The sequence below is a fragment of the Cnephaeus nilssonii genome (assembly GCF_951640355.1).
Source record: "Cnephaeus nilssonii genome assembly, chromosome: 2".
Lineage (NCBI taxonomy): Eukaryota > Metazoa > Chordata > Mammalia > Chiroptera > Vespertilionidae > Cnephaeus > Cnephaeus nilssonii.
The window spans coordinates 49067735-49088165 of NC_137073.1; the positions used below are offsets into that span (position 1 = coordinate 49067735).

The 20431-nt window shown below is 39.2% G+C and overlaps 1 protein-coding gene across 1 annotated transcript in view; it reads left to right on the plus strand.

Moving 5' to 3' along the window:
• The window catches only part of MCC (MCC regulator of WNT signaling pathway), a 378683-nt gene that overhangs the window by 66106 nt on the left and 292146 nt on the right, over positions 1-20431 (plus strand). Inside the window, exon 3 of the mRNA XM_079784445.1 lies at positions 19821-20035. Within this exon, the coding sequence (XP_079640571.1) occupies positions 19821-20035 (215 nt within the window). The remainder of the gene's footprint in view (positions 1-19820; positions 20036-20431) is intronic.

The window sequence follows — 20431 nt, forward strand, 5'->3', positions numbered from 1 at the left end:
GCCACTCGGAGGCCACTCCCAGAAACTGCAGACACATAGTCCCCAGGGTCTTGAGGGGCAGAGGACAATTCCTATTAGAATTAGCCCATTTCTTTGTTAGCAAAGCGACAGTATACCAAAATAGTTACAAGGTTTTTCATAGACTGCCGAAATTCCCAGTGGAAAACAAATAATCTAGATTCAATATAATTATTTGTAATTTTTAAAATTTATGATTTACATTTTTTAATTTAAAATTTTTAAGTTACATTTTTTAAATTGTGATTTAAATTTTTTAAAAAACTTTGTGATTAGGAAAGACTCTAGAGTTTTAAAAAAAGTTAGAGTATTAGGTATTTATGTATATGTTAGCAGTTCCAACAGAACCTTATTAAAACATGCCTCTTAAATAAACAGGTTTTGTTTGTTTTTACTTCAACCAAGCTGTAAACTTTACACATGACTTCCACATGTGTGTCAAATGTATGAATTATATGAAGGAGCTAGTGCTTCAGAGTGATGACCATTGAGAAAAATGGGATTGCCCAAGGAGAACTGATGTATGCCTTCAAGCTCGCCTAATGAGTTTGTTACAAGTCTGTGCCTTTCAGATCTTTGGGGGCACTTGTTTTTCTTTCTTTGGTCAGGTCTCAGAGAGCCCAAGAACTTATTTGAATCAAATCCCTATGGTTTTAAAACATCCTTTAAGACAGCAGACATTAAAACCTGCTAATTAATACAACTAAATTTAATTTATGCTAAGATTAGAACAGTGGGCACAGTTTCCAATAACCTATATCTTCAAAGCCTCTTTATAGGCCTTTCCTTGAGATATAGTCCCACCTGACGTGTCAGCCTTCATTACTGCTCTGATAATACCCCTGTGGTCCAGAAGGAACACAAAAAGTACTGGGGTTTCTCGGAGACGCTAATAGCATGTGTTTTCCTTAACAGGAACTCAAAGCAAGGAGTTAGATCAAAACCCTCCAAGCCTGAGGGAGGAAATGTAAGGAGAGATCCTGATTCCTTGGCAGATTTAAAGAAACAAATAAGCAGCCCTCTGACTATTGGATTAGTATCTTGCTTTAAAAAAATTAAAACCACAATTATTTAATAGACAAAAATCTGTCTAGTCCTGACACATTCCAATTTTCCAGAATAAATGTTACTCTTAAATATTGTTGGTATTTTTTTTCTCTGTATGTAAATATTTTTTCTAAACCCTTAAAACAGGTTAAATTAAGTGAGACAAGAAGGCATTTTCCAATCCAATTGGATTGGCCCTAATAGGTAGGGTTCTGGCTGGTGAATAAAGAAAGCAAACGTGTCTTAAATCCCCTATGGGCCCTGAATGAGCAATTAATAATTAACACAGAGCCTTTTAAATAAAGTCATCATGAGTCATTGTTAAAAATACTGCCCAGCTAGCATAAATCCAGACTAAAGTCGCAACAGTTTTTAGCCCTAATTGAAGGTTTCAGGAAGTTTGTTTTTTGGTTGTTGTTGTTTTACATATTCTAAGCCCTGTGTCATAGTGTGAACAATATGTTTATTTAATTTATTCTACTCCTTAATTGGGACTTAGAATAGGTTTCTAAAATCTGTAAGTATAGGTACTATTTTATGTTTTTTAACTGCGTACTGAGAATACCATCAAGCAATTTTCTGCAGATTGACTGTTGTTTAGATTTATTTGGGTAGACTTGGTCAGTTCTTTAATTAACTTAGTCTCCCTGTATCTCTTTTTATTAACCTTTTTCTTTCCTGTCCTTGAGCAGTCTCTATCCCCATTATTTACCTGTTTATGCTTCTCAGATTTGCACTTCCATTGTCCATATCCGGGTCTTCCTCCTCATCCTCCAAATTACTACGTTTCCTCCTAACTTTTTTCTGACTGATTTCAGTTGATGCTGCTATGACTTCTAATATAGTAAATATGTATTCATGGTAAAATTAATTGATTCTCTTCTGTCTACTTAATAGACTCCACTATATCACCTCTGAACTCTTTTGGATGTCAAGACACTTTACCATCTAGTAGCCTCATCCTACCTTATTTTGTTCCCCATTATTTCCCAACAGGGACCCTTAGTTTCAATAATACTGGTCTTATTGATACATACTCCTCAAACCTACTTCTTGAGTTTTGTTCCTTCTCTACTGTTACAGTTTTTTTGGTGAAAGGGGGCAACACTAATAGTTTGAAGGAAGGAAGAAGGAAAAAGAGAGAGAGAACATGAATGTGAATATATTGAAGTCTAGGCAGTTGGATCTAGCATAGATGAATCCAGAGGCTCGAATGCCATCAATCTTCTTCCCTCCATGTCTCAGCCCTTCCTTCAGAAGTGGCTTTATTCTCAGGCTCCTTGTTGTGGCCTCCAGTAGCCGCAGGTTCATACCCATTCTGTTGAGTAAAGGCAAAAAAAAAGAGTGATTTTCTCTTCACAGTAGTTCCACAAAAGTCCTGGAAATCGTTCTCACTTTGTCTTCTTGGGTCATATAACTATCCCCTAAAAAGTCCCTTTGGCCAGAAAAATGCCGTGGTGATTGGCCAGGCCTGGATAACACATTTCACCTGTAAGACTGGGGTAGAGTTGTCTCTGTCCCTATCATATAGACTGAGACTTGAAGAAGGGGGACAGAAAATCAAGGTGCTGTCACCACATGAAGAGCAAATGGTTGCTAGACAGACAAAAAGAACAGATGTCCACCACATGGTCCTGTACTATAAATCTTGCCTTCTTTCTTTTCTTTGTATATATAACCTTGAAATCCTCAAAAGGCTTTAATAATGCTACATAAAATTGATATGTACACATAATATGTTTAGCAACTAAGCGAGTTGTGTGTCTTCTCACGCAACCAAATTGTAAATTTTTAAAAACGAATTTTATGAGTATAACTATCATTGTAATTATGACAGTTACTCATTAGTATGTCTATCCACTCTACTAGATTATACATCCTGGAAAAATCGCACAGAGCCTGACACATGGCAAGCACTGGAAGAATACTTGATCAATAAATGAATGTATTAATGAGCAACACTTTTTAGTACCCTAGTCTCTATTGTAACTATTTGTTGATTTATTGTCAACCATCAAAGCATAGGCTTCTTTCTTTGAGGTACAGCTTTTCCTTTGAAATAAGACCATGTGTGTTTGGATCTGGGCAATTTTTTAAAAGAAAATGAGTCCAAGTAATGAGTTGTAGGTTAATCTGATCAAAATTAATTTTTCCCTTCAAGTTTATTCTTATCCTGAATTTATAGTCTCAAGCTGGATGTAATAAAAGTGCCAGAACATTGATTTTCTTTCAGCTAATATCCAGTAGATGCCTTCACTGTGATGCTTGCTGCTAAATTGACAAAACAAGGAGAAGCCATAGTGTACTTGACTTAAAATTATGGCCACAATATTTTTCAGCTCTTCCTATCAAGAGGTGGAGTTTTTTCCCCTTGAATCTAGGGAGGCCTTGTGATTTATTTTGACCAACAGAATCTGGTGAAAGTAGAATTGTGCAAGTTTTGGAGTCTAGGCTTCAAAATGCCTTATAGTTTTTTGCTTTACCTCTTGGAACATTCTTGGAACAATGAAAGAAAGTCTGGGCTAGACTAACAAATGACAAAAGAGACCACATAGAGAGGCCTAGCCAACAGCCAGCATCTAGGCCCCAGACACATGAGTGTGCACATCTTAGTCCCTTCAATCCTGCTTGTGCTGCCAGGGGACTGCAGGTCACATTGGTGATTCTAGATGAGATACAACAGAGACTTTCCCAGGAGAGCCCAGCCAAAACTATTGAACCCAGAATCACAAGAAACAATTTCTGTTTTAAGTTACTACATTTTGTGATCTCTTGTTAAGTAGCAGTAGATAAGTGATACACATAGGGAATTACCCTTAAGAACTTCATGAAATTACTATGAATATGAATCAAGACAAAAGACCCAAAACCATCTACAGATTTCAATGCAATCCCCATCAAAATTCAAATGGCATTTTTCACAGAAATATAAAAACCAATCATAAAAGTCAGATGGTACCACAAAAGACTCCAAATAGCCAGAGAAAGAACAAAGCTGGAACCTTACATTTCCTGATTTCAACCTATATTATAAAGCTATAGTAATCAAAAGAGTATGGTATTGGCATAAAAACAAACATTGATTCAATGGAACAGAATCAAGAGCCCAGAAATAAACCTACACATATACAGTCAACTAATATTTGACAAGGGAGTCAAGAATACTCAGTGGAGAAAGATTAGTCTCTTTGATAAATGCTGCTGGGAAAACTGGATATTCACATGTAAAGAAAACAAATTAGATCCTTATCTTACACCACTCACAAAAATTAAGTTGAAATTGATTAGAGACTTAAATGTAAGACCCAAAATGTAAAACTGCTAGAAAAAAAATAGTAAAAGGATCTTTGACATTGCTCTTAACCACAAATTTTTGGATATGACACCAAAAGCACAAGCAATAAAAGCAAAAATAAATAAGTGAACTACATCAAACTAAAAATTGTCTGCACAGCAAAAGAAATAGCAAAATGAAAAGACAGCTGATGGAATGGCAGAAAATATTTGTAAACATGTATCTGATTAGGGGTTAATATCCAAAAGAAACTCATAAACTCAATAGCAAAAAAAACCCACAAAAACAAACAATTCAATTAAAAATGGACAGATGACTTGGGTAGACACTTTTCCAAAGAACAATACAAATGATCAACAGGTACATGAAAAGATGTTCAACATCACTAATCATTAGGAAAATGCGAATCAAACCCACAATGAGATATCACTGCACACCTGTTAGAATGCATGTCATCAAAAAGACAAGAGGTAAGTATTGGCAAGGATGTGGAGAAAAGGAAACCTTTGTGCACTCTTGTTGGGAGGGTAAATTGGTGCAACTGCTATGGAAAACAATATGGAGGTTCCTCAAAAATTAAAAATAGAAGTACCATATGATCCAGGAATCCCACTTCTGAGTATATATTTGAAAGAAATTACTATCTCAAAGAGGTTTCTACATTCCCATGTTCATTGCAGCATTATTCACAATAGTCAAAACATGGAAATAACCAAAGTTTCTACCAATGGATGAATGGATAGAGAAGATGTTTTATAGATTGAACAATGGAAATTTATTCAGCCATGAGAAAAGAAATCTTGCCATTTTCAATAACATGGATGGACCTTGCGGGCATTTTACTAAGTGAAATAAGTCAGTTAGAGAAAGACAGATACTGTATGTTCTTACTTAATGTGGAATCTAAAAAAGCTGAACTCAAAGAAGTGGAGTAGAATGACGGTTGCCAGGAACTGGAGGGTCAGGAAAATGTGGGGATGTCGGTCAAAGGGTATAAACTTCAGCTATAAGATAAATAAGTTCTGGGGATCTGATATACAGCATGGTGACTTGGTGATTATAACTAGCTCTACTATATTATATACTTGAAAGTTTTTAAGAGAATCAGTCTTAAATGTATCCGTTTTTGCAATTTGTACGTATATTAAATCATCACTTTGCACAACTTAGACTTACATATGTTATATGTCAGCATCTCAGCAAAGCTGGAAAAAAAAGACAAAAACATATAAAGTAAACCAGTACAGTGTTGTATCTTAGCAAGGGAAAAATATGTGAGGCAAACAAGATATTGGCAGATGAGAAAGGAAGACCAGAGAAGACACTTAGAAAAAATTAAGCCCAAGCTGGTCTTGGAGAACTGGAAGGAATTGGCAGGTTGAAGAAATAAGGAAAAATGCCTACGTGGGGATGCATTAGAGAAGAGTTCATTAGAAAGTATTTTACCTATGTAATGTAAAATTAAATGTAATTAAATGTCCCCGTGCCTCATGCTGAGTTATGTGAACATTGGGGGAGCACATGGAAGTGGTTGGAGGATTGGGGGGGGGGGGTGTGGTTTACTAAAAGCCCCCAAAGAAATATGATGCATTTCTCAAGCACAAATTTAATTGATTATTTGGAGGAAAAGTTGCGTAACTTAGTACAAATTTTAAATTGTATTAAAGCATATGCTAATATATGTGGATAAAATCCATATGAATTTTCAAGATAAAACATGAGACTTCAAAGAAACCTCTGGCTCTGGCTTGGAGGTAGTTCAGCCTGTCCCCCAGATTCTTTGACTCGTCTCTGTATTTGGGGTATTTTGATGGAAAAGACTGAGAAGCACTGGATCCCTTTACTCGTGTAAACCTTGGAACTTCTTTTTTTTCTAGTTTGTCTTAGGCTGTCTTAGGATTCTTGACATCTGAGTTGATAATAGCTCTGGTACCAGATAGTAATTTACGGAACTAACTCAAGGAGTAAAGAGGATCTAAGGCTGCCCAAACATTGTTAAGATCACCAGCAAAGACATCTTCTAGAATGGCTTATTGTAATGGCTTTGATGTTTAAAAAAGAAGTCCCAACTCAGCATGTAGAGGGAAGCGATCCTGCAGGGAATGTGTATTAACACAGAAAAATCTTTATTACTCAACGGCAGCTTTTATGTGGTAAATCTTCTTTCAAATTATGAGCATAATTAAGTATATAACATGATAATGTCCTTAATATACCTAACATATTTAGTAACTTACAGATCAGCAGCATCTATTAAAACAAAATTTTTCTTAACCTAAGGGAAATAGGAAACACTGCAATAGAGAAAAAAAATTGTTTAGATTTAACCCGAGAAGTCATGTTTTTGCCACAAAGAGGCAAAGAGATCTTCTGAACAAGAGAATGGGGTAGGATATTGTAAATCACCTCCCCACTCCCCCAGCCCCTCTAAGTTTTGTACTCATTGATTATTTGAGGTGTTGTGGGTTCTCAGATCATTAAACCCACATACTAAAATGTAAGCATGAACAGCTAACAAAACCAAAGATAACAAATAATTTTGACATAATCTGAGACAGTGAGCGAGTCAGATGTATGTTATTTATTGATCAGAATGAAAATGCTTCTGTATCAGATATATTTTAACTTTAGTTCTCTTTATTTGGCTTTTCTTAGTCTGAGCTTTAAATTCTGCCTTTCAGATGTCAAATTCTATTTGTGATACATTGGCTATCAGCTCTCCATCATGCATTCACTGCAGACAGAAGGAAAAACTAAAAGATAATGTAAGAAGAAAAAAAATAGGGTATATTTCTTTTTCTTAAAATCCTAAGCAAGCATGTATAAAAATCACTGGATTTTCCAGTACTCTTTGAGATATTAAATATTTTAGGTTTCTTATGTAGATTAGTATCTCATATAAGTCAATACACTGGTCTGTGATGGTCTGAATTCTTGTAAAATGATGTCACAAATAGTACAAACTGGTTTCATCTTACTTTCTGATTTTGTCTCTCATTGGTGTTTCACGCCAGTTGGTGCTGCTCCTTTTAAATACATTATTTTGGCCCATTTTCCTGCAGCATTAATCACTTTATTTTAGTTCCTGGGAATCCAGGTGTGCTTATCTCAGGTGGCAATCCTGGCATGAAGGGTGCCAGTGATTACCTGTGTTGATCGTATCTTTTGAACCACATATAACACAATAAAATTGTTCATCTGTTTTCTCTCCCGCATGATTTAACTGAAGCGATTCATTAAGTGTCACTGTTTTTATTGGATGTTGAAACCATTCCAATTTCAGTGGCAGTGCTACAACTTGGCATGATTGTAGGTTGTTTTTTTTTCATAGAATAAAAATGATTACTTGGCTGAGATAAAGGTTTACTTTGGCCAGACTATTTCATTGTCCATTGTTCATTCTAGAGAATCTGTCACTCACCATTACAATCACAAAGGGCTCAGAAAGGCTTATTTTGCTTTCTTGTTATTTCTTCTAAGACTACTGCAAGTTCATGGGGGAACATAAATGAAGGGGCATTAGTAAATGACTGTTTAAATCAGTTAAACTTTTATGTTTGTTTGGAAAGATTTCATATGTTTTCCAGATGATTCATTTAAGTTTGCTATCTACAAGCAAAACATTTTTGCTTCTAATTGAAGCAGAATTTAACCTATTACCTTGTGTATTTATTCAGTTCTCATTTTATGGATGCATATCTGTCAGTTTTAGATAAATATTTTTAAAATTACCATGTCAGACTTCTCTCTTGGTATTTATAGTGTTTTCATTGATTTATCTGACTTAATATTTAGAGTTCTTTGATAAATTTTTTTGCCTTGAATTACAAGATTACAGTCCAGAGAGTCTGTTAAATGTTATCTGGTTTCACCCTCTAAATAGTATAAATGAGAGAATGGAGAGTTAAATAATAATTCTCAGTTCACAGAATTAGTTGGTGACATGGCCGAGACTAGACTGGAACTCTCCAGAAAGGAGCAAAGAAACAAAGAAATATACAGTAGGAGAAAAGAGATAAGAAAATTAGAGGGCCGGTACAGGAAGTCTCCCATTTAAATAATAGGCATTCTAGAAAGAGCAAACAAAGAAAACGGAGAGGAAGAAATCATCAACAAATGGTCAAAGATATTTCCCTTCCAAATGATGGACGGAGGGTTTCTTGATAGAAAGGGCCTACTACCAGTAAGTCTCACCAGCTTTAAAAGGTAAAAGTTGACTCACATTAAAACACACATCATTGTGAAATTTTACAACACTAGGAACAAAGAAAAAGTTCTTCAAATTTTCAGAGAGGAAAAACAAAACAGGACAAATATAAAAGATTTAGAATCAAAGTGGCTTTTGATTTCTTACAATGACAGATATTTAAATGAACAATATCTTCAAAATTCTGAAGAAAAATTGTTTCCAACTAGAATTCCTTACCAAATTATTAATGAAGTGTATTTTCATGCATGCAAAGACTCAGAAAATTTATTTCCATGCCTCATTTTTTTACTTTTTTTTACTCAGGTTTTCTTTGTTTGTTCATTTGTTTGTTAATCCTCACCTAAGGAAAATTTTCCATTGATTTTTAAAGAGAGTGGAAGGAAGGGAAAGAGAGAGAGAGAGAGAAACATCGGGGTACGAGCCCTTGACTGGAATTGAACCCGGGACCTTCAGTCCATGGGCCGAGTCTCTATCCATTGAGCCAAACCAGTTAAGGCTCCATGCCTAATTTCTTAGAAATCTACTGGATCTTCAAAAAAAAAAAAAAAAAAAGAGTTAACCTAGAACAGTGGTTGGCAAACCGCGGCTCGCGAACCACAAGCCGCGGTTTGCCGCTCTGTTGACTAATGAGTTTGCCGACCACTGACCTAAGCATTTAAAAGAGGAACACTGTGGCTCAGTAGTTGAACTTCGACTTATGAACTAGGTCCTAGAAAGAGAAAAACTTGGAACCATGAAACAAAGAGTGAAACAAGTTAGAAGTGAAGCATAATGGTCATTGGAACCAGTTTAGACTAAGAAGGTCAAAAAAGTCCCAGGAGAAAATTTTCATACTAAATTCGATGGGATATTTATGCACCTTAAATTATTGAGAGAAGATTAGATAATTGGCTAAGAATTTAAGGCTAGATTCATGATATATAGAAAGCTAAACAAATGAAAATACAAAAAGAAAAACACTCTTAATCCCAGGAAAAACTAAAAATTGGTCTAGAAAAGAAGAGCAGTCATTTCCCACTTGTGACTATATAGTTTACATCATCATAATTCACACGGTCATAATTTAAAGAAAAATATTGATTTCCATATCAAGTAACATAATTAGATATCAAGACATAGCTTCTATCTGAAAATAATTTTAAAAATTGAAATAACTATATTTTTAAGTTGTATTTTAAGACACTGAATTTCCAGCAAAATAGTAAAGATTTGTGAGTGTAAAATCTAAATGAATGAGGAAATCTGGAGCAGCACACCACTTTTACCTTAAGATTATTGTCTAAACCTGGTAAAATTGAACTTTGGATTATATGACTGTGTGGGCCCTGAGAACAGAAGACAAATTCCAAGGACTGTGCAAGTGGGAATCTAATAAGATATGCCCTTTATTCAAAAGCTAGACTGTTAGAGGATTCTACCCTCTGTGTAAGGTTGAACCAGAAGTATATTACCCCATATCCTACCCTCAGAGTATTCTAAGGCAAATTGTTTTGGAGATGAGTAAATAGTACTAAAAGAATATCAACACATAATTTCCCAGGGATTATGGATGACTCGGTATCTATCATTACTAAGTATATAAGGACAGTAAATACCATAAGCAAGAATTAACATAAAAAGCAAACGCATGAAGATTTTATTTATTGGAATTATCAGACTCAGAATATAAAGTAATTATGTTTACTGTGTTCAGAAAGAAAATCTAAGCTAAAAAAATAAAATAAGTAGATGTGAAAAACAACCAAATCAATATCTAGGAATGAGAATTGTTATCTATATCTATCTATATAAAAGCCTAAGCAACCGAACGACCAGTCGACCAATTGCTATGATGCCCACTGACCACCAGGGGCCAGGCACTCAATGCAGGAGCTGCCCCCTGGTGGTCAGCGCACTCCCACAGTGGGAGTGCCGCTCAGCTGACCAACGGGCGCCAGATGCCGGGCTCACGGCTGGCAAGTGCAGCTGTGGTGGCATAAGCCTCTCCCACCTCTGGGGCAGCGCTACTGAGCAGCAGTTGTGACAGGTGCAGCGGGGCCGGGCTGAGCCAGAGTGGCGCCCGGCCTGGGCTCCTCCCTGGCCTCCGGCCACTTCGCGCACTACTACATCCCTTGGGGGATGTTGGACTGCCAGTTTCGGCCTGATTCCTGTAGTCCGACATCCCCCGAGGGGTCCCAGATTGCGAGAGGATGCAAGTCAGGCTGAGGGACCCCACTGGTGCACGAATCCATACAAAGGGCCTCTAGTAATTGAAATAAAAACAATTAAAATGAACAACAACTGAGTTAGAAATGAAGAATTAGTGACATAGTTTTATACGTCCATTATATCAAGCTTATAAATTGGGTTGTTCAAATCTTACTTGTTTTTTGGTCTCCTTGTACTGATATTTAATGAGAAATATGCTAATATCTTTCATATGATTGTGGATTGGTATATTTCTCTTTCTCTCGTAGGTGTCAATTTTACTCTATGTATTTTGATGTTTTTTTATTGGTATATACAAATTTAAAATTGTTATATCTTTCTGGTGACTTTAATCCTTTACCATTTTAAAAAAGGCCTATTTTTTAATAATGCTTTTGTGATGTAATAAAAAATATATATTGTTTTTGCCCCCTGTTCCTGTGCTTGATATAATCCTATCTAATAAAAGAGTAATATGCAAATTGACGATCACTCCAACACACAAGATGGCTGCCCCCATGTGGTCAAAGATGGCTGCCCCCATGTGGACACAAGATGGTCGCCTCAAGATGGCCAGCAGGCGAGGACAGTTGGGAGGGACCAGGTCTGCAAGGGAGGGCAGTTGGGGGCAATCAAGCCTGCAGGGGAGGGCAGTTAGGAGTGACCAGGCTGGCAAAGGAGAGAAGTTGGGGGCGACCGGGCCTGCAGGGAAGGGCAGTTGGGGGGGACCCAGGCCTGCAAGGGAGAGAAGTTGGGGGGACCAGGCCTGCAAGAGAGGGCAGTTGGGGGGTCCAGGCCTTCAGGGGAGGGCAGTTGGGGGGGGGGGACCAGACCAGCAGGGGCAATAAGGCTGGCAGGGGAGGGCAGTTAGTGGTGACTGGGTTGGCAGGGGAGGGCAGTTGGGGGGGACCAGGCTGGCAGGAGAGGGCAGTTAGGGTGGGACCAGGCTGGCAGGGGAGGGCAGTTAGGGGGGGACCAGGCTGGCAGGGGAGGGCAGTTAGAGGTGACCAGGATGGCAGGGGAGGGCAGTTAGAGGTGACCAGGATGGCAGGGAAGGGCAGTTAGGGGCAATCTGGCTGGCAGGGGAACATTTAGGCATCAATCAGGCTGGCAGGGGAGTGGTTAGGGGGTGATCAGGCACGCAGGCAGAAGCAGTTGGGGCAATCAGGAAGGCAGGCAGGCAAGCATTTGGGAGTCAGCAGTCCTGGATTGTGATAGGGATGTCCGACTGCCTATTTAAGCCCTATCCTACCAGGATGGGGCCTAAACAGGATGTCCGACTGCCCGTTTAGGCCCTATCCTACTGGGATGGGGCCTAAACGGGCAGTCGGACATTCCTCAAGGGGTCCCAGATTGGAGAGGGTGCAGGCTGGGCTGAGGGACACCCCCCCCGCCCATGCACGAATTTCGTGCACCGGGCCTCTAGTGGACATATAAAAGGCATTGTATAAAACCTATAGTGAAGTGTTTGAACACCCTTAATGGTTTTTTTGCAAACTGTTTTCAGCAGAGGATATAATCCCTGAATGAAATCCCTACTAATTATGTAATGAATATTTATGACTTCAGATGTAATAAAACCTATTATTTAAAAAGACAAAAAATAAATAAAAATTAAGTTAAAAGATATATGAAATTGATGACTTCCTGGCAAGAATGCTAAAGTAAAAACAGAGAAGGCACAAATAATTGTTAAAGAAAATGAATGAAGATTATCAGAAAGCAAGGATTGATTGCTGAGTGGGAAAATTCTATTGCCATGCAGGCAACCCAATCAAGCATGGAGTCCAGAAAGGCTCTCCAGGTTGAGGTTTGGGAGAAAAGATCACAAACTGTCTCAGCCCTGTATTAATGCAGAGTACCTAGACGCTGTTGATGAGCAATATCTGTGTTTGTTGGTTGGGTACACACTGGGCTGGCTGAAGGTCCTATGCTGTGTAGGTATGGCATGTATCAGGAGAAAGGCATCCAGCCAGGGGCCTCTGGTTTGCACAAGTAGCAAATGAGTCAAGCCAGTCTGCACAGTTGTTGGCAGGGTAGGTGGCCAAGTCAAGGTTTGTTATAACCAATATCAGGAGTGAAAAGGAGACATCCCTACAGATGCTGCAGACATAAATAAAAAGAAAATATGAGCATTTCCATCAATATATTTTTAAATTTAGAAGAAATAAGGAAATTTTCAGAAAAATAGAACTTACTAAAACTGATTCAGCCCTAACCAGTTAAGCTCAGTGGATAGAGCATTGGCCTGTGGACTGAAGGGTCCCAGGTTCGATTCTGGTCAAGAGCACATACCTTGGTTGCAGGCTCCTCCCCTGCCCAGGCCCTGATTGGGGCTCATGCAGGAGGCAACCAATCATTGTGTTTCTCTCACATTCATGTTTCTCTCTGTCTTTCCTTCTCCCACTCTCTCTGAAAATCAATGGAAAAATATTCTCAGGTGAGCATATTTTAAAATGAGGATTAAAAATAATAATTTAAAAATAAATTTAAAAAATAAGACTGATTCATTAAGAAATATAAAGTCTGAATAGTTCTGTAACTAAGAATGAAATTAAAAGAGTAATTTTTAAAATCTTTCTACAAAGAACAATCAGGCTCAGACAGCTTCACTGGCAAGTCTACCTAATAGTCAAAGAACAAATAATTCCAGTTTTATATAGACTCACACATAACCTTAATACCAAAACATGAAAAGGACAATATAAGAAAGAAAATTTAGAGGCCAATTTTACTTTTGAATAGAGATGCAGAAATCCTATACAATTTTGCAAACCCAAATCCATAGTATATAAATAAAATATCACATATTTTGAGCATGTTGGGTTTGTCTTTTGAATGCAAGCTTGATTTAACATTAAGAAGTTAAAATAATCCACCACATTTAAAACATTAAATGAAACATACCAACTTTCTAGGAATAAAGGATAATATAGCTCTACTTTTTGCTAAAAAGCTGGGATCAGAAGCATTTTGTATTCCTCTTTGTATTTTTCCTACTTGGCATTTTCCATTTTAATTAGGCTCATTTTCAGCCAAAAATGTGATGAGCCCTATGGGCATGCCACCCAAAGGATGTATGTGGTGCTTCTCATCTCAGCACGCAGGCCCAGACCAGTGTTATCCCCATCCAATCTGGCTTTATGGAATGCAAAAACTAGGGACTACCCAGGACTTGCTGAATACATGGCCCATTAATATGCCTTGTAAGGGAAAGATAAATTGATTCAAAATTCAGTCTCTGCCTTTCTAACCAAAAGAGACAGATTTTTTTTTTTTCATCTTAAACTCTTATGGACCATGGACATTACCCCCGTAACTCCAAACCACCCTCAGGTTCAGGTTAAACTCAATTAACCTATCCTTGCTCTACTGTCTCCTCTTTATAACACTTTCCCTAAATTGTCCTTTGAATTCTTTAGCCCCGAGTCAAACCACTTGCTTATCTCCTTTATATATCTAGTTTAGACAAGCCAAGAGAATAGCCGCCAAATATTGTTTTTAATTACTTTTTTGAGTAAAAAATGCTTGCCTCAGCTGTGCTTTTATAACTGTATTATTAACTGCCAAAGGGCACTTTGCCTTTTATATTAAATTTGGTGAACAGAACAATAGAATGTCGAGCTGGGGAAGAATTTTAAAGGCTAGTTATTCCAGCCGTCCTTTTGGTTGTCTCTAAACCGTCTTGCAGTGGGCGTTCTCAAGCCCATGCTTAAATACATCAAGAACTGGTGAACTTACTTGTTATGAAGGGCTATTAAGCAACATCCACTAATGATGATGATGTTGATAAGCACACTTCAGTAAGAAAAATGCATTTTCCTTTCATCTTTCTTTCTTGTCACATAGCAACAGTCTTGGGGAGTGGGCAAAGGGAGTTGCATTTCAAAATACATCTTCCACTCTATTCTCAATGTTTCATTAAATTCAGTACATTGACCCTAGATGGGACACATGTGACATATATTCAGAATAGGACACTAATAGGCTCACTTTCTGAAATAGCTGCCAAAGGCCAACAAAATGATTTGTATCACTTGGGAGGTAATATTATTTACCTCCCTTTAATAGGATGCATGCTTTGAATTGCTTTTGCTTATGGGGTGTTTTTTTTTCCCCCCAGAGAAAGGATAGGAAAGCTTTACCTATCCTTTCCCACCCAATTTTCCTTGTGACCACAGACAGGTTTTAAGACAATTGGTCTAGGTTTGTCATATAATTTATGCTGGAAGAAGCTAGTGGTTCTCATGGGAGTTAGGCTCCTGAATTTTGTACCAAGCATTGAAATTAATAAATGACTAAAGACTCATATGCTGATTCTGTTTTGAACTAAATGAATTACTGCTGCTTCTGTTGATGTCAGTATTATCTAGAAATAGTAAATGTGCTATGACAGGGAAAGCTGACACCTGGCAGCCAATTTGTTCAAATTCTCCCATGCAATTTTTTATTGGTGTGGTAGTTCTAAATTCAGAACAGTAGCGGCTTCTGGTGTTTTGGAAGTAGTATTTTCTCTCTTGCCACTGAGGGTAATAAATTCGACAATGTTATCTAAACAATCCACATAAATGAAAGATTAATGATCACTACATAGAGACAATATTATAAGATACTATTAATCCAAGTCTCAGGATCCCCTAAGCTCTCTGCATTATCGTCTGCCTGTGATATGATGAGACACCCCAGCATTCACATGAAGGATGGAAAAGAAAGAACTAGTCGTAGAAAACACAGGGGTGGCTAGGGTGGCCAGGGCACAGGCCTGATGAAGATTTCATACCTGCTCTGCTCTGGAGCCCCTGCCGCTGCTGCTGCAGGGCTGTGCAGTGTCCGCACGGTGCTGGCCACCAAGTTTAGGGAAGGCCCCTTGTCCTCTGGAGATTAAGAGTTGGCCAAGTCGAGCCCTAGCCGGTTTGGCTCAGTGGATAGAGCGTCAGCCTGCGGACTGAAGGGTCCCAGGTTCGATTCCGGTCAAGAGCATGTACCTTGGTTGTGGGCACATCTCCAGTGGAGGGTGTGCAGGAGCCAGCTGATCGATGTTTCTCTTTCATCGATGTTTCTAACTCTCTATCCCTCTCCCTTCCTCTCTGTAAAAATCAATAAAATATATTTAAAAAAAAAGAGTTGGCCAAGTCGAATAGGGAAGCAAAGTCTATCAAACCCAATAACCAAAGACTTTGACTTACTAATGAAATATTCCATACTCAGAGAGACATGACTTTGGTCCTGACCTAATTGGCTGTTTTCATGTCCTCTACATTAACACCAATATTAATTACAAACTATTGATGAAATTATAGTGACTGGTTAAGTGCCAAAAGTTTGTTTTTTAAGAATTAGCCCTTTTACCAGGTAACTCTCAGAAGCTGGGAGAGTGTACATTTCCATCATATATTTGTTCCCTATTAAGTTGTCCAAAAATGGACTTCAAATAACTACAATTGATAGTTACTAACATGTGTTGGTGAGTTTATCATATGCCAGACATTGTGTAATACGTATTTTAACATGTTAAAATACGTATTTTAATGTGTTATACGTATTTTAATCTTATTTAATTCTCACAACACCTCTATGAAGTACATGTTATCATCCCCATTTGAAAGATGAGAAAACTAAAGTTCAGATTAAGATAATGTAACCTATAGCTGGTCATGCTGACTCTTGATTTGACCCCAAGCGATCTGAGTGACTGCAAAACCCCAGCTCTTAACCACCATTCTGTGCAAATGAGCAATGTCTACAAAATGAAGCTGAAAGAGAGAAAATGTCCTCTTATAAAAATGGAAAAAATGACTTAGTCATTCATAGGCCATAGGTAGGACTAAGTAAGATGTGTAGGCTGCTTAGAACAGTGCCTGGCTCCCTGGTGCCTTTGAAAAGATGTTGGGTATCATGATTGTTGTTACGATTTTTAAGGTGAAGTATAGGTGTTCTATATGCTTTGGCTTGCCTTATTTTCATGGGGGCTTGCCCCCCGGGCAGGTGGCATAGTGCCTTTGGTGTATAAGCACAGTAATTATAAGCCTTGAGGCCAAACCTGGGTGGCACTTTGAAGATGGAATTAAAAACTAGCATGTAGCTGCCAAGTACCCAGCAGAGCAGTGTTTGGCAGATGTTCTATTCCAGCACCTCTCTGAAAGCAGGATTTTCCCAGCAATGTGTTTTATGAACATGTCAAAATGCCACATGTTTCCTATGCTTTTCTGATAAGCAAAACATTTAGAATCTGTGCTCTGTCACCTTAAACACTAAATATTTTGATTGAAGAAAAAAAAAGAATACACCTTACCGCTTACTTCAGAGCATCCAGTGGGATGATAGTGGCAGAAGTGATGGCTTCTGTTGATTCTGTGTGTGCAGAGACCTCGAGGTCCAGGGAGTGCTTTGGCCTTTGGTATTTAAAGGATGCCACGCAGCCGGTTTCCTTACTGGCTTACAAAATAACTGCTCAGTAGTTGTTATGGATAGAATGTGTGTGTCTCCCCTTAAATGTGCATGTTGATGTGCTAGCCCCCACTGTGATAGTATTTGGAGATGGAGCCATTGGGAGGTAATTAGATGAGGTCAAGATGATGGGGCGCTCACGATGGGATTAGTGTCTTTATCAGAAGAGACACCAAAGAGCCTAGTGATCATGGGGACAATAGAACTGTAACACTGTCCATTTTGTGGAAAAGAAAGCACAGCCATCTCCCTAAGTCAGTAAGCTTTTTTTTCTTTTTTGAGGTTAGCAAGGGAGCGAAGAGAGATTGACAAGAGGTTGAATGCAAGCCTAGAAACATCAGGTCCCATCATGCTTCAAAAAGCAAAAGGAAGATGATTACCAGACATACATTTTTTATGTTTTTCAGTGAGATCATCCCAATTAAATGACAAATTTTGCCTCAGGAATATTGTTTTTTATTCAGAAAATATGATATGAAGACAGATTAAAAGAGAATGATGGGAATAGTCTACTGTATTTTTTAAAATGCACTTCCCTCTTTGGGGTCCCTTTATATGAATGCTAATAGGGTTGACTTGGCTCCAAAGCAGAAGATCTGAGTTCCTCAGCATCACTTCAGCCAAAATTGTGAGGGTAATAGTGTGAGGGCCTTTTGATCTTGCAGATTAACATGGAGCTTGGCTAACCTGATTACATGATTCTGCCAGAAACTGTGTTTAGGTCTGTTACTACAGCATATTAAATTCAAATGAAGCTCCTTGGCTTGTCTATCCCAGAACTGTGGCATTTTATTATTTGAAAATGAGGCTCCCTGTTTGCATAAGGAAAAAGTTCAGGTGTATAATTTATTTTGATTTTAAAAATTAATCTCTGTGTTGCTTTTTCCCAGTTAAGAAGTGAAACCCTACAGTACAACCATGGATAATTCAGAAATCCATTCAGTTAATGTATATTAAGTGCCTGATATGTCACAGGCCATGTGCAAGGTACTGAGAATACTGTGGTGAAACATAATAGGCAAGGCCCCAACCCTGTGCTTATTTGTCTTACATGTGAGATATAAAGCCATCTGTGATTCAACCCATTTTTCAACTCTGACTTCAATCAGTCTTCTTGCCACATGTTGTGGGGACCAGGACAGAGAGCGTCAGGCCGCTGGGCAGATGGCAGAGATCATTCAAAAGAGCAGGGGAGAAAGGACTGGCATTTTGCAGAAGGGAAGCAAGCCTGCCCTTGCAATACAGTTGGTAGACTTTAATCCTATATAATAAAGAAGTAATATGCAAATTGACCCTCACACCCTCACAAGATGGCTGCCTACCACCTGGCTGGCAGGGGGGGGGGGATGTTAGTGAGGGACGACCAAATGAGTGAACAAGCAGGCTGCGTGGAGTGACCAGGCAGCAGGGGGTTTAGTGAGGGATGACCAAACAACTGAACAGCAGGCTGCATGGGGCAACCAGGCCAGCAGGGGGGTTAGTGAGGGATGACCAAACAACTGAACAGCAGGCTGCATGGGGCAACCAGGCCAGCAGGGGGGTTAGTGAGGGACGACCAAATGACTGAACAGCAGTCTGTGCAGGTCTACCAGGCTGGCAGGGGGGCCGTGAGGGGCCAGAGGGGTCCCAGATTGGAGAGGGTGCAGGCTGGGCTGAGGGGATGAATTTTGTGCACCGGGCCTCTGGTATGTATATAAGTGGGTTGACTTTTGTATTGTACTTTCCCATTGTATTATAATTATTAGCATATTTTATTAGGTTGCAATCTGCTGTAATATTTAAGGTAATACTCGCTGCTCTCACAAACAAACCAAAAATACATGGTGAATCAAACACAAAAGAAGTTTCCCTTTCCTAATCATATAAAGTCAAAACAGGGTGCCTGTGGGTTGCCTACTGGCCACGCACAGGCTAATGCAGCAGATAATTCAGCGGCCCTGACATCTTCCATCCTGTGGCTTCCCCATCTGTAGTACATGGTGTCCCAGGGTGCCAGGCCCATCTGAACAAGGCCTGAAGGCAAGGGCATGGAGAACCACACACGAGGGGGTGTAACAGCCCTGAACTGATGCTTACACTTCTATTCACCTCCTATTGCTCAGAGCTCAGCTGCATGGCTACCCCTAACTGGAAGATACAATCTAGCTCCCCGTAGCTTCTTCCAGGTAAGAGGACATGGACACCAGAAAAGTATGATAAGGTGCCATATCTTAATTCTCTATCTTTTCACTTGCTTCTTTCTTTCTCAGATGGAAAAAAGAATCACGGTCAGAAGCCTCCTCATACAGTAGTAACCCTGTGTCCATCACAGATAGATGTGGCTCGGACCTGGATTCCCTTTTCTTGGCCTCTGGTGCTTTTTTTGCTAAGCATTTCTGCTTGTGGTGGCACATATTCATTGGATAGCTATTTCTGAATGCTTTGCCTACAACTGCGTTTGTCTCCGGGCTCCCCATGTGTTCCTTTGAAAGGAAAAGTGCTTAGCATGTAGGCTGGGTGCCACATGTGTTCTGACTTGCTGGCCCATGGAAGTGTTAGGAGGTTCCAAGTCGTTGCCTACTGGCCACCCACAGGCTACTGAAGGCAGCATCTTTTTATTTTCCCTGCCTCTCCTAGGTGCCTTGTCAGCGGCCAGGGAGAGCTGGGAATACGACTCGGGTGCCAGGGACCTCCAGAGCCCGGACCTGCAGAGTCAGCCGGCCCTGCAGAAGCTTCTCGAGTGTGGCGGCAGCTCCGTGCACCAGCAGGCCGCCGCTCTGCACAAACTGCTCGCACAGGCCCCACATGTCGGCGACTCTGTGGGAGGAAGCTACCTAGAACTGGCCAACACAGTGAGTGCTTTCTAGTTTACAGAACACACCTTTAGGCCTGAGTGTGTTCCAGTGCAAATATTTTCATGTGGAACTCCAGGGGACATATTAGGTATTGTCTCCCTTATTTACCTAATGAACATGGTGTAGGCTCCAGCATTGCCCACAACGTTACGTGCTCCAAACACTTACGTCAGTGGCTTTACTCGTTACTAAGAGCAGAATGGACTCCTAACGTGTTTTTGGTTGGTAACGTGTACAGATTTAATTACTAGAATATCAATAACAGCTTTTCTACAACTAGAATATGTCTGTGTTACCAGAAATTACAAATTAATAGGATATAATCCTTTCTGTTCCCTAATTTGGTATTTACTCATTTGAAAAACAAAGAGGACAGTAAGCTTATTGTTTCTG